Consider the following 13,899-nt stretch of genomic DNA (forward strand, 5'->3'; position numbering starts at 1 on the left):
CTGAAGCCACCAGCGCCAGTTCCTCCGGAAAAAGAGAGAGAGAGAGAGAAAACCGCGCTCTAAAATTGCACAGCCAGAGGCGGCAAACGGGCCTTCGTCTGGCTCCGTGTATCGTGCCAATAAATCCAGGTTGAGATTTGAACGACGGTTTAAACGAAGAGGAAACAAGCCGTGCACAAGGGTGGGCGGCACCTGGGCCGTCGCGCCGACGCTGCTGCACATCTGGCACAACACAAAACAAGGGGGCTTGCTTAAACGGTGCGTTTAAAAATAAATGGCTGCTTTGCTTGAGGCCTCATTGTAAGAAGACTTCTAAACACACTCTCCTGATGGAGAGATTCCAAACAGTTCCGAGCGCCCGTCTCAAGAAGCCATCTCCTTCGCGAAAACTCCAATCCCAATAACAGAGTCGCGTTACCAGCGATGTCTAAGCCCAAGTCACCCTGAATACCACCACCCCATCTCTTTGGATCTAAGCAGAGAAGCTGAGCAGCTAACTGAGGCCTGTATAGTGCCTGGATGGTGCTTAAACGAATGATCTCCAAGCACAAGCTGGTTGTTAAATGGGGCCGTGGGTCTAAGTGGTGGACATTCGTTGTTGTACTATACTTCATCTCTACGGCGACGGCTTGTCATTAGGGTCCGGTGGGGCCAGGCGCCACGAGTGAAACGCTGAAAAAGGTACAGGACACTGTAAACAATACTTATCTGCTTCTTATAAAGATTACAAACTGCATCCTCCTCTATCGCCCTCCTTCCTCAACCCTCCGCACCTTCCCGTGCAGTCTGTGCTGCCCCACCAATACACCGAATTTACCCAACGGCCACCACTGGACATCTAAAGCTGCATCCCTTCATTAACGCACTGACCCGCAGTGACCAGCGTGGTGAAGTGTGTACAAACAACCCCTGCAACACCAGCACGGCATGGGGAGACCCTCATCCAGCAGTGGATTGACTGAAAAATAATGGCGGCGCGTGGTCCAGATGCGAGCAGTCGACGCCAGGGTGCGTTCGACGCTCCAGGGACCTCTTTAATAAGAACAAACTAATTACCCAGTTCAAGCCCAGCTGCTTAGGAGAACCCCACTAACAAAAAAAACAAGACGGTGGTCAGTTTAAAACGTCAAGGCTCGCTTGTAGTGCAGAGAAGAAGACATCGCTGCAGGGACACACGGGGAAACTGCACCCTAAGCGTTTCTACAATATGAACAAAATCTGAACACGTCCGTCAACAACAACACTGCCCATGAAGAGGGACACGTATATAACGGTCGGCGTTTCAAGCAATTGGCCGTCGTAGAAGAGAGATAGGGATTCCAGTGAGAGATTGACTGCGTGACAGTTGGAGACTACGTCACACACCATGGGCGCCGATGCAGGAAACACACTTCATTCGTTGCGTTTCTAGAAAACTTCAAGGAATGGGGTTGAGTTGTCGATATTCCTCCTCGCGCAACCCCGATGCCACGAAGCAAAACGCGTGCGGGTGTAAACGTTACACTCTTGCGTGCGAGAGCAACCACCCAGCCCTCTCCCAGCGAACGGAAATCCACAGCCTCGGCCCGGAGCGGAGTAAAACGAACATTTCCGTCGTAACAGGATCGCACTGTTTAGCAAAGTCAGTCTCCGGGGACGGTGATGGCCACTTGAAGGTTATTGTCCCAGTTTTCCTCCGCAGTAAAAAAATAACATATCCGCCAAACACCAAAACATGGCCCAAAACCCTCCTCGTTTCGAAAATAGCCGGCACACGAAGACAAAGATCCCACCCCCCTCCCCCCCATAGAGGCCCTTTGCGTGCTGTTAGCGGGCACTTATTAAGGCTGCCACGGCACACACAGGGGTGGGTGGCCAGCACCACACACCCGCACCAGGTACTCATGTAAGGCTGAGTGCACCTAGGGGAGGCCCAGAAGCCGGTCAGATATCCGTCACCGACGTTGGGCTGCGCACGGGAATCGAACCCGGTTCGATGGATTCGTAGCGCAGCGTGCTAACCACTGTCCCACCGCTCCGCATAGCCGGCGCGCGCACACACGCGAGGGATGTCGCAGAAATTTTAAGTGTTTCCATTTCTCGCGGATGCTGCGGTAGGCGTAAAGGTTCGCACAATGGGCTGGGCTTCAATTGGATATCCCGGGTAAGCGGTTGAAAGAGTGGCATGAGGTTCTCAAATCTCCCCGCCTCTGTCCACCCGACAGCGTAAACGGGCACAGTAATTCTGCTGTGACGGTTCCACCTGAAGACGGAGGCTTGTGTCGCCTCCGAAACGTCGTGATTTAATTTAGTTGTTTTCTTTTTTAACCTTCGTGACTTTACCGAAAAAAACAAAGAGTATGGGCACAGCGCAGTTCGTCGATGGACAGGTCGTGTGTGGTGTGGAAGAGTAGGCCAAAAATACCCTCGAGGTGTTCTCTAGAGCTACCCCTATTTTTGGAGGCCCTTCTGCCAGCAGTGGCGTGAGCGAGCAGCTGCAGGGCTGCGCCTTTTATTCTCTTACCATTACAGTTCTCTTTGCGCAATCGCGATGGAAACGAGCAAGTGCACGACTGGAGGACTATCATGATGGGTTGGAATGAATATTTTACTTGGAACAAACACAAACGCAATTTTCGATACACGACCGACGCTTTCAAGTGTCATAAAGTTGCCACGAAGTTTTTTCGATTCACCCGCAAAAAAAAAAGACAAATTTCGCACACTCTCTCTCTCCCTCCTTTGTTTTGCCAAACCAACCGTTACCAACAACTCGCCCGGTAACTGCGGGCGCACGCGGTGGAGAGCTGGCGGCTACGGTCGGTCATTTTAAACCCGAGCTGACGGCTTTTGGAATTAGGATTGGCGCGGATGCGAGGGCAAAGAAAAAGATTGCCCGTATAGCCTGAACAGGATATTGGGGCAAGTGCTGTTAGCGAGCACCTAAGAAGGCCGGCACGGCACACGAGGGAGTGGGTGGCCAATATCACGCCCAAACGCCTTTGTCTCCCCAGTGCCGATGTTTACAAGCCACACCAGGTACTCATTTGTGGCTGAGTCGACCTAGGGGAGGCCCATGACCGGTTCAGATAATCGTCACCGATGTTGGTCACGAGCGGAATCGAACTCGGGTCGCCGGGTTCGTAGCGCAGCGCGCTAACCGCTACACCACCACTCCCCACAGGACGCGAGGGCACGCACACACACGCTCGTTTGTACCCTCGCTGTGGATTGAGGTCTTCGGGCTTGGTCTCGAAGAAGTTGAGCACGTCGGGGCACTGCGAGATGTGGGCAGGCAATCGCACCAGAGCCTGTGGGGACAAACAGACGTTGACTTGTATCCTAAAACTAAAATAAACTCACATTCTTGGGTTTTTTCTCGGTAAAGTCACGTAGGTAAAAAATAAAAATGAAATAAAAATCACGACGTTTTGGAGGCAACACAAGCCTCCGTGTGTTGCCTCCGAAACGTCGTGATTTTTATTTTTATTTTGTACCTATGTGACTTTACCGAAAAAACCCAAGAATATGAATCCTTGCAGTCACGAAAGCTTCAAATCTAAAATAAACTCCCTTTTATTTTCCCAGGTAAGGTCCATTGAGCTACATAGCTGTTTTTCGGAAGCGACCTCGCCACAAATCTTAACTCAACGAAGTGGCTTGTCAAGTGGAAATGCATAGCAAACAAATACTCTAAACGCATGTTTCTAAATGTGGAGGGAAAACCAGAGGACCCGGAAAAAAAATCACACCACGGAGAGAACATGCAAAGTCGAAATATACAGCAGGTGTTAGGGTCGGGATCTAAGCCACGACCTCCTGTATACCAGGCGAGGTAGCTAACATCTCACCACCTTGGCACCCCATCCTGTTGAAGCACCAGCAGCATCAAAGACAAAGATCCCACGTGTAACCTTAACAAACTTTTTGGGGCAAAGTGCTGTTAGCAAGCACCTGTGAAGGCCGGCATGGCACACGAGGGGGTAGGGGTGGCCAGCACCACGCTCGGCCGCCTTTGTCTCCCCAGTGGGAGACAAAGGCGGCCAGGGGAGGTTCAAATAATCGTCACTGGTGTTGGCCGTGAGCGAGAATCGAACTCAGGTGGCCGGGTTCGTAGTGCAGCGTGCTAACCACTGCACTACCAGCAGCAGCATCATCATCACCATGGTTAATCCACCACTGCATGAAGGCCTCCTCAATCTGCTACCTCCTCCCATGATCCTGTGATGTCATAACCCACCAAGGACCTACTCCGTCTTCTTGGTGGACGTCCTCTGCTTTGAGGTGGAGAGGCTCGACTGCCTTGTAGGCCTGAGTAGCTCGACTGGATAGGGGCACCCATATCAGGCGGGTAACTCTGCGGGAATAAATGTGCTCCCTTCAATTCTTGCAGAACTAGCGTGGCGAAGTATGGTCAACGGCCATACTCACTGCACACGAGAAGGCCCCGGAGTGCTCGATCTAACGATGGTCAACTGTCAAGAGGAAAATAAACTGTACTTCCAGAGAGTCCTCGTTGCTCTGGTTTGTGTGTCTCCAAGTTTTGGACAGTCCGAACATCAAACGGGTAAAGGCCCCACGACCTCAATCGCCACGAGCGTCATAGAAGTGCTCCCTCGTTGCGGGCAGAGATAATGCATTAACGATGTCAGCCTGCATGCAGCCTTAGCCGGAAAGTGTTAAATATCGGTCTGACGTGAATTATTAATCGCAATGCACAAGGTAAAGTGGGCCCAACACAATGGGCAACGTTTAGAAGCATGTAACACAATTTTTGTTCCTGGGTACTAAGCGTTATTTTTTTATTGCATATGCCTAAAGAGTAGAGAAAATGGATATTATCCCCCACAAACTTTGCTTTTGTGAGCAAGACTTTACGTGAATGCAAGACACAAATGCACACCACGTTTTCTCATTGAAAATAGGTACATTTCTAAATATCACTGTCCTGGTCACAAAAGCAAAGTTCGTGGGGAATAATAGCCATTTTCTGTACTTTTGAGGCATAAGCAATTAGGAAATAACACTCACTACCCAGGAACAACATTTTTTTGGTTACACAGTGTAATCAGTGCAAGCTCTTACACAAGGTTGACACTCGACTACGCAGCACAATAACAAACCCCCACCTCGATCCCATCCTCAGGCAACATTCCAGCACATTTTCTCATCATCTCCGGTCACATCCAACAGATAAGATAAATGCACAGGCTGCATGCTGTGCTGTTTGGGAGAATGACGAAGCTGCACTGGGACAATGGAGTGAGACGTGAAAGCCGGAGACAAACTGAGAACCAGAAATACACGGGCGGGCGATATTGCCGCGACATTAGGAAGCTTCCTCCCAACCTACAGCCGGTCCAGGGGCTCGCAGTAGGAAAGTGACGAGTTCAACTCCTGCTCGGGGGTTAAGCTGGGCCATCATCCCTCCGGGGTTGATAAAAAAAGTGAGTACTTCTTTGTGGGGAAGTCAGCAGCGGTTGTTCTTTGGATAGACTTGCCCCCGCCACAGGAACGTGGATTGTCCACCACTGGCTCAGGGCTGCATACAAGCGATGAGCAATACCTCAATGCTCTTTTGAGCAGATAATCACGCAAAAAACTAAAGTGTACCTACAACCTTCAAATGTCTAAATTCATTTGCCTCACAAGGTCGAACAGAGATACATGTAACCAAATATAGAAATCAACCACACTCACGAGGCGTCAAGGCTCGCAGGGTTTACAGAGCGGAGACAACTGCTGTGAAAGGATGTGTTCATGCCAACAAATCGGCTGTTTGTAGCTCTGGGCTCAACAACAAAAGGCAACTTCCAATCTCCACGACGCGTGTTTATTTTCCGCCAACGTGACAATAACACTGACGCACAGCTGGGTAGCTCGCAGCTGGACCAAAACGTTATTAAGTCGATCATTAACAAAGGCATGAAACTCATTTTCATGATCACACATACACAAATATATATAATAAGTAGTACAAATATCTCATCTGAAAATTGGATATTAATTGTACACACCGACTCGCACGGATTTCTTCGAAATTTTAGTTAAATATATTAACCCATTGCGTCAATTTTATTGTTTCATCATGCTAGGAAGCAGCGGTACAAGTAAATATAGTGTCGCACCACGAACCCGGTAACCTGAGTTTGCTTTCCAGCACCAGTTAATATCAGTAGCGAGCGATATCTGAACCGGTCTTGATGCCACGTCGCCCAAAATCCACCGATCCACGCTGACCAGCGTGGCGAAGTGTGGTCAAGTATGACATGCAGATTGTGGGGTAGGCCTTCTTCATACAGCAGCGAATTGGCAAAGAACTCCGAAGTATTCTGTAAATTATGATATATTAGTAGTAGAGAACGCGATCTAAATAAACACAGCCTTAGATTTGTGTGAGAATGTCCTTACATCCCTTCGTGAACATATGCACATGGTAGGATGGCCGCTATGCTGCAGCGAATATATTATACACTCTGTGTGGATATATTCTCAACCCAGCTTTCCTGAGATCAATTTCCAATGCTGCCAATGGCCCCAAGGGACCCGCAAACCACCCACCAGAAATTCACCATCAACACAGCCTCGTGAAGGATTGACATTTGTAACCTACGCTGCGGAACAGTTGAGAGCATGCAATTAAAATGTGTCCTGACGTGCAGGCAAAATTGTGATGTCGACTAGAAAGCAACCGTGTAGCATCACCTTGGTTAAGGGGAGGGAGCTTATTTAAACTTACAAGGTGGGGGGGGGGGGCATGACACAGTCAAGATACGTTTTAAACAAGTGAAAATGTTAAACAGCACGAGTAACAACCTGGTCCGCATTCATCTTCCTTGAATTCTGCTCGAGCTCTCACCCCCCAGTGTAAAAATATTGTTCCGAATTTATTTTACTTTGCTCTAAAAATGTATAAGCCCCCAGCAGGGCTGCAAAAAAAACACTCCAAGTCGCCAGCTACCCCATCGAGAGACAATCACTTTGGGGCTCGAATGATAATAATAATGTTAATGTTGCTATGGTTGTCACCGTGCAAACGCGTAAATATTTAATTATACTATGGCCGCCACGTAGCTGAAATGTAATTCCATCAGCTGTGTCACAAAAGGTTAAACCAGAAATGCCTCCACTTTCCACCGACTGACCTTTGGTAAAAGGCAGCCCAGCCGAGTTGGGTTGAGTTTTAAGATTTCTGGACATTTTTCACCATTTCTTCCATCATGCAACTTTGCAATTCCACACTTTTCCCCTGCATGAGACTTTTTTTTCAAGTTATCAGTGTTTTCCCCCAGCTATTAAAAAATGCTGAGAGCAATTAGCAAAACATGAAAGATACAACGTAAAAAGCCAAATGCAAATCAAATATCACCCTACGGGCAGACTCGAAGAATTCTGCACACGATAACCAAGCGGCACATACACACACACAAAAACAAAACCGCTGAACAATTTATATTTAATGATCATAAGGGCATAAATCGCATGCAGGTAAAAGGGCAGCCCCGCAATTTTGTGCTAATGCTACTGCTGACGGTAGGGACTCCACTTGCAGGAGCTCCAGAGAGGCCCTCTAGATATTATTTTGGCCTATCCTTGGAAGAGGTGGGAATACTCACGCTTTACCCCACCAACACGACATCCCCCACATTAGCCAGTGTTTGTTTTTTGTTGTTCTGATTTTACAGCATTTTTGGTGACCCAGGGTCAGAGGCACTCTTGCCAGTGCGACTCATCTATCCTGGTCTCTTGAGTTCTCACCCTGGCTAAACAAATAAACTTGAATCTGAACGCACCACCTTCCCGATCCACTACGGTGGAACCCGTTTATACTACTGGGTAGACAGAAGTTGGGGGGGTGGAGGAGGGGTTTAGAAACTTGCACCGTTGTTTCAATTGCCGTGCCCGGGAAATCGAACTGGCGACCTCCGGATTGCAAGTCCAGTGCGCTAACCGCGACACCAGGGCAGCCATGCAATGCGGGTATAATTGGTTTGGATGTTTATTTGACACCAACAAAACCATTTTCATAGGTCTGTTAATAACACAGCTAATAAAGTTAACAACATGCCACCAAATGGCACTAACTTTAAACACAAAGAAAACTATTATTAGGTTTTTTTTTCCCTTCTGAATTTTCCAGTGGTAAGCATGGGTTGATAAAACTTAGCTCAATTATACAAAAATGCCATTGCCATAGGGATGGGTGGACATTGTTAATAACAAATGAACTGAAGTATGCTAAATCACTCTACAGGCTGTAATCTTCAATTCATGCCACGCTGAAATTTGAATAGTATAATTATAATGCTCAAACCGTTTATTTGAACGTACTGCTCTATTACAGGCAAGCTTCTCGGATGTACCCATTAGCATTGCGACAAAGGGAGCTGACAGTCTCCATTAGACCCAAACAAAATGTGTAAAATTCTAGTTCACAACCCTCAGCATTATTACCCAAGCTGGAATGTTACTGTGATCTGCCTACATTTTTGTCAACGAGTTGCTAGCACCATATGAACTCTGGTCACCTTCAATAATTGCATTTTTCCATAGACAGTTGGATCTAGGCGTTGTAATTGCTAATTTTTGCAGATCATTTTCGCATCATTATCGTCAGCAGCAGCAGCAGCCACGATCTAGACACCGCTGGATGATGGCTTCCACAAGCCTCGATGCAATAATCCCTCTAGCTTCCGCACGCGAGCTGATTGCACGAACTCCATCCCCACAGCAAATGTCACTTTTGCAGGGAGACCTATTTCGATGACGTAAGATACCTTCACTTAACTATTCGGTGCTAAAGCCATCCGGGGTGTGACGATCAACCATTCCCATGCAGGTGATTCAGGGTTGAACATAGATTGAAAAATCTGTTATTCTTTGTTTTTTATACATGTACTGCACATTATTTAATTAATATTCTGGTTAATTTTGTGTCCTCTAGCACAAGACCTATTTTTGTTACCACCTCGACCACAGATGATCACAGCACAACCACCACTACCACCACAACTCACCCCAATAATCCACCACCACAAAAAAAAACACACTGCAACCGCAACCCACCACATAAAGTAGTCGATTACAGTACTTAAACAATCGGACAGCCCAGGTCTAGACTCATTACATTCCTAGTAATCATATATACTGTAAGTTATGGCTGACTAACTGTCAGAAATTTGTTTTAAAACACGAAGGCCACTTATGTGTGCAGAATCTGCATATATACATACAACGGAAAAGTAGATGTGCGTGTGTGTGGAAACGTGTATGTGTGTGGATGTGAGAAGCGGTAGTGTAGCGGTTAGCGCGCTGCGCTATGAACCCGGCGACCTGGGTACAATTCCCGCTCATGGCCAACACGAGTGACGATTATCTGAACCGGTCATGGGCTTCCCCTAGATCGACTCAGCCTCAAATGAGTATCTGCTGCAGTGTGTAAACGTCGCCACTGGGGAGACAAAGGCGGTCGGGCGTAGTGCTGGCCACCCACCCCCTCGTGTACCGTTCCGGCCTTCATAGGTGCTCGCTAATAGCAACTTGCCCCAACAGTCTGTTAAGGCTATACGGGGGATCTTTGTCTTTGTTGTACATGTGTGTGGATGCACTGCAGAAGCTGCATTCATGCATTTAAAATGTCGTTACTTACCCTGCAATACTCGTTGATGGGCTTCAGCCTCTTGACTGCCACATCGCGGATGTGACTCCTCCGAAACAGGATTTTCCCTGCGAAGGACAGCACAGCAGTGAGATACTACCCGTGCTTCCGCTCCGCCTTAAACAATTCCAGACATCAAGGGCCACGTTCAACATTGGTCGGAAGCCCACTGAGATTCAACGGCATCTCCCAGTCATCCCCCCCCACCCCAACGCTGCCCCAGCAAATACCTCTCCCCGATGACACATGCCTATCTGTTGTATAATTCGAGGTAAGCTTGAGTTACACATAGGCCTCGGCAAGGTAAGGTAAAAGTTAAAAGGTAAAAAGCAACGAGCCTACCTTTATCCTACCTTTTACCTTACCACAGTACAATCACTCTACCCTACCTCTTACCCTTCAGCAGGTAAGGTAAAAGGTGAAAAGCAACGAGCCTACCTTTTACCCGACCTTTAACCCTTACCCCATACAAATTACTCGATTACAGGGTAATTACTAGGGAACTACACATCAACAAGGTTTATAACGGTAAATGCTAGGTAGAGCATTTACCGTTATATATATCATACTGATGACAATACTATATTCCATCATTAAACAAATATTTCATACTGATGACAATACTATATTCCATCATTAAACAAATATATATTTCTTAACATTATTTTTTATATGTTATGTTTCGGCTTGGGTCTAATTGTCCACGCTCAACTGACGTTGGCTGTAAATCACCACGGCCCCTTACGTTGTGGCAAGCTTCGGGGCCACTTCCTGAAGTCGTGGAGTTCTGCCATTACAAGTACATTTCATAAAAGCGTGTTTTTTTAAAGTTTGTTTTAATATTACTTCTTAAATGGAGGCCACGGACTGCACCACGGAGCTTTTAGCGGTAAACAAGGCACCGTATTTACCGGGTAATACTTCACGCTACCTTTACCCTACCGAGTAATTCTTCCGAGCTACCTTTACCCTACCCTTTACCTTACCCCTTGGCATGTCGACACCTTTACCCTTTTACCCGGTAAAAAGGGTAAATTACCTTACCTTGCCGAGGCCTAGTTACACAGGCAGTGCGATTTTAAATGGAAGAGTGCATAAGCAGTGCCTCAGTTGGCAGGCCGAATGAGCTCAATAATAAACCAAGGGGTATTGTATTATTTTGTAATTGAGACCTCATTTACATAAAATACAGATCAGAAGCCTTTCAATGAATTGCCATGTATTGAAATTGGAGAAGCAGTCTCAGATGAATTTTAGAACAAACCTATGTACGTGAATAGAATGAGTTGGTGATGCTGCGTTGGGCAGTAGTGCACAAATACAATGAATTTTAGAACAAACATATGTACGGGAATAACATTATTTGGCGATGCTGCATTGGGCAGTAGTGCACATATACAATGAGCAAAACAGCTCAACACATTTGTCAAGAACTCTGTGGCCTTGAAAGAAAGAAAGAAAGACATGATAATAATAGGCAGTATTTCAGGCAATGTCCCTTCTCCATAGCTTTTTCATAGGATGTGCTATGAAAAAGGGTAATTGAAAGAAAAAAAACACCGCCTGTTTTATTTTTTTATTTCAGGCTAGACAGTGTTGTCGGCATATGTGTTTTTTTTATATATGAACACAAATTTGCGAATTATTATGCAGATCTGGAGATAGATATTACCATAGGTCTAACAACTAAAAACACCAATAATTCCATCTTAAAAGGATTACACGTAAAAAACAATCGACTGTTTGGGTAGGAGTAACTGTTAGATGGATTATCCAACTTTCTATTGGCTTTAACATCACATTCCATGGGAGGTAAATTACCTGTTTCACTGATGATGGACATTGCGTAGCTTTATAATATTAGAATGAGACTTTGAAGTAGATCAGACATTTAGGCTTACTCTGCCCTACGAGTAAAAGCAATCAACTTCTAGGTTGTAATCGTTTTGGGCCCGAATTGCAATTTTCTCATACATAGATACAATTATATTCCTCGACTTGATAGATAAGCAGAGACTCGGCTACGAAGGCATAGACTTAGATATATTTGTGCCACGATGCAGCTTTCCAGCTCTCTTAGAACATCATTATAATTAACATCAGTCACTCCGCTACGAGCGCCCCCATGTATTAGACACTCGTGTGCTGTAATCCTTTTGCAAGGCTCACCCTTGCCCTAACCCCGACCATACGACACATTGTTAAGGCGATGGTTTAGACTTTAGAGCGAGCTCTGGGCTTGTTAACGACAAACACAATTCCTTGGGGGGGTCACTCCTGTTTAACGTGTCACATTTTTTTCGCATGGCAGCCTCTCTTGGAGTGACACCCGAGAGACTTCACATTCAAACGACTGGAAGAAGTTGCGCGCTGTGTTTGAAGTCGACCCCTCTGGGACTTGAACGGTAGAGAGGCTCGCGAGTTATGATTGTAATGAAGCAACATTTCAATGTTCATACGTATGTACGGCACCGTATGTATCCGACCGTGCTGATCAGAGGCGCAGCACATGCATATATTCCATTGCATGCATTTGATTTCTGCAGTCGTTTCTCCATGAACGTTGCAGGCTCGGTGCAGCCTACTGTTCCGTCTCAGCTACACCGTGCTCGCACCTCCGATTAGCTGGGTTGGCTACGTGCGGTGCGAAAGAAGTTCAACGTGCCCTCGCAAGGCTCCATCTTGGAATTTCCATCCCATGATCTCTAACGCTCAGTTCTTCACAACTCCGCTCAACAAATCAATAGACGTAACGCGGCAAAAGTCTTATCTATTTACACCTTCATCTCGTGCCAACGTGGGCCCCGTGCTCAGCAACCGTGATTTTGTGTTTTGAATGCCGTGCGATTTGAAGCGATCTGCTTCCTTTGGAAGCAAACTCCCGGCACGGCTCTTGCATTCTAACAAGCGACTGTTGTTGGTGACGCGAAACAAGCAACAACTCGGACAGAGATGCAAAAGTTAAAGTACGGGCAGTTTTACCCCTCGCAAAAAAACAAAGACAAGATCCCCCGTATAGCCTCAACAGACTTTTGGGGCAAGCGCTGTTAGCGAGCACCTATGAAGACCAGAGCACCACATGATGGGGTGGGTGTCCAGCACCACGCCCAGCCACCTTTGTCTCCCTATCGGTGATGTTTATACACACCAGGTACTCATTTGAGGCCGAGTCGACTTAGGGGAGGCCCCAGGACCGGTTCAGATAATCGTCACTGATTTTGGCCGTGAGCGGGAATCGAACTCTGGTCGCCAGGTTCGTAGCGCAGCGTAGCGCTAACCGGCGCACCGCCACTCCCCACCACGCACACACACACACACGAGGGCTCCCCGGAGGTGATGCAGAAAGGGTTGTCTCTCAGGCTTTTCTGGAGGAAGCCGGCCCATCTGCTATCCTCTGCCCAATCTCACAAATGGTTCGGCGTAAATCGTTTTTTTACCAGAGCGCCCCCACCCCCCCTTCCTCTATTGAGCAAGGTGTCCTGGGAATGGGATGGCTTGTGGCCCACAATGGGGAGGTCAGTATCAGGGCAGCGGCCCACAACAGTCATTGCCTCTGTCTGCGGAAAGACAGACGCTGGTAGTTGCGTGGCCCGATGTGCCACTTTTGTTTCAATAGCTTAAATATACGCTGCCAAGCCTGGTGGTGCCCATTCAGACGCTGTCTTTCCAACAGACCTGTTCTTCACCTGAGGACGGCTGCTTGCGTTGTGGCCGAAACGTCGTGAGAATTATTTTATTATGTTTTATTTTTATTATTTATTATTTCCCTTCTACGTGACTTTACCGAAAGAACCAAGAAGATAGGTACAAAATGTTAACGCTTTTGAGCATTTGCAACAATACCACGAGAATTGTGCCTCCTGGCTCTGGAGACCACCTGGAGAAGATTCCAGGCACGTGTTGACAACGATGGCGAACAAGTGGAGACTCTTTGACTTTCTGAAGCTATTAACATTACACTTGTTATCATGTTACGGTGTGTTATCCGTTCATTTTCAATTAAAAACTATTGGCCCATGTAAAGTGTTAACATTTTTTTGAAGCACCCTGCATATTGCTGTATTATGTCCACTGAACTGAGAGCAATGTGCAACGATGGTTGGATTTTTGTTCGTACGTTACAATTATTTTTTTATTAACTGACAAAGAAAATGTTTAGATCTGGGGAAAACATATTGATTATGTAACAAAATGCATGTGTGTATCTAAGCCCATATTCATTCTATCCCTTCCATAAACTTCTATAATGGATGGAACTGAAT

The 13,899-nt window shown here is 46.7% G+C and overlaps 1 protein-coding gene across 4 annotated transcripts in view; it reads right to left on the reverse strand.

The window, feature by feature from the left end:
* The window catches only part of SH3PXD2A (SH3 and PX domains 2A), a 126,634-nt gene that overhangs the window by 61,834 nt on the left and 50,901 nt on the right, over window positions 1-13,899 (reverse strand). For all 4 annotated transcript variants that reach the window (XM_078855481.1, XM_078855478.1, XM_078855477.1 and 1 more), the window contains exons 4-5: window positions 9,629-9,705; window positions 3,199-3,290 (exon numbers count right to left, since the gene is read on the reverse strand). In XM_078855481.1, coding sequence (XP_078711607.1) covers window positions 3,199-3,290; window positions 9,629-9,705 — 169 coding nt within the window. The remainder of the gene's footprint in view (window positions 1-3,198; window positions 3,291-9,628; window positions 9,706-13,899) is intronic.

Source organism: Lampetra fluviatilis, chromosome 4, assembly GCF_964198595.1.
Source record: "Lampetra fluviatilis chromosome 4, kcLamFluv1.1, whole genome shotgun sequence".
Classification (NCBI taxonomy): domain Eukaryota; kingdom Metazoa; phylum Chordata; class Hyperoartia; order Petromyzontiformes; family Petromyzontidae; genus Lampetra; species Lampetra fluviatilis.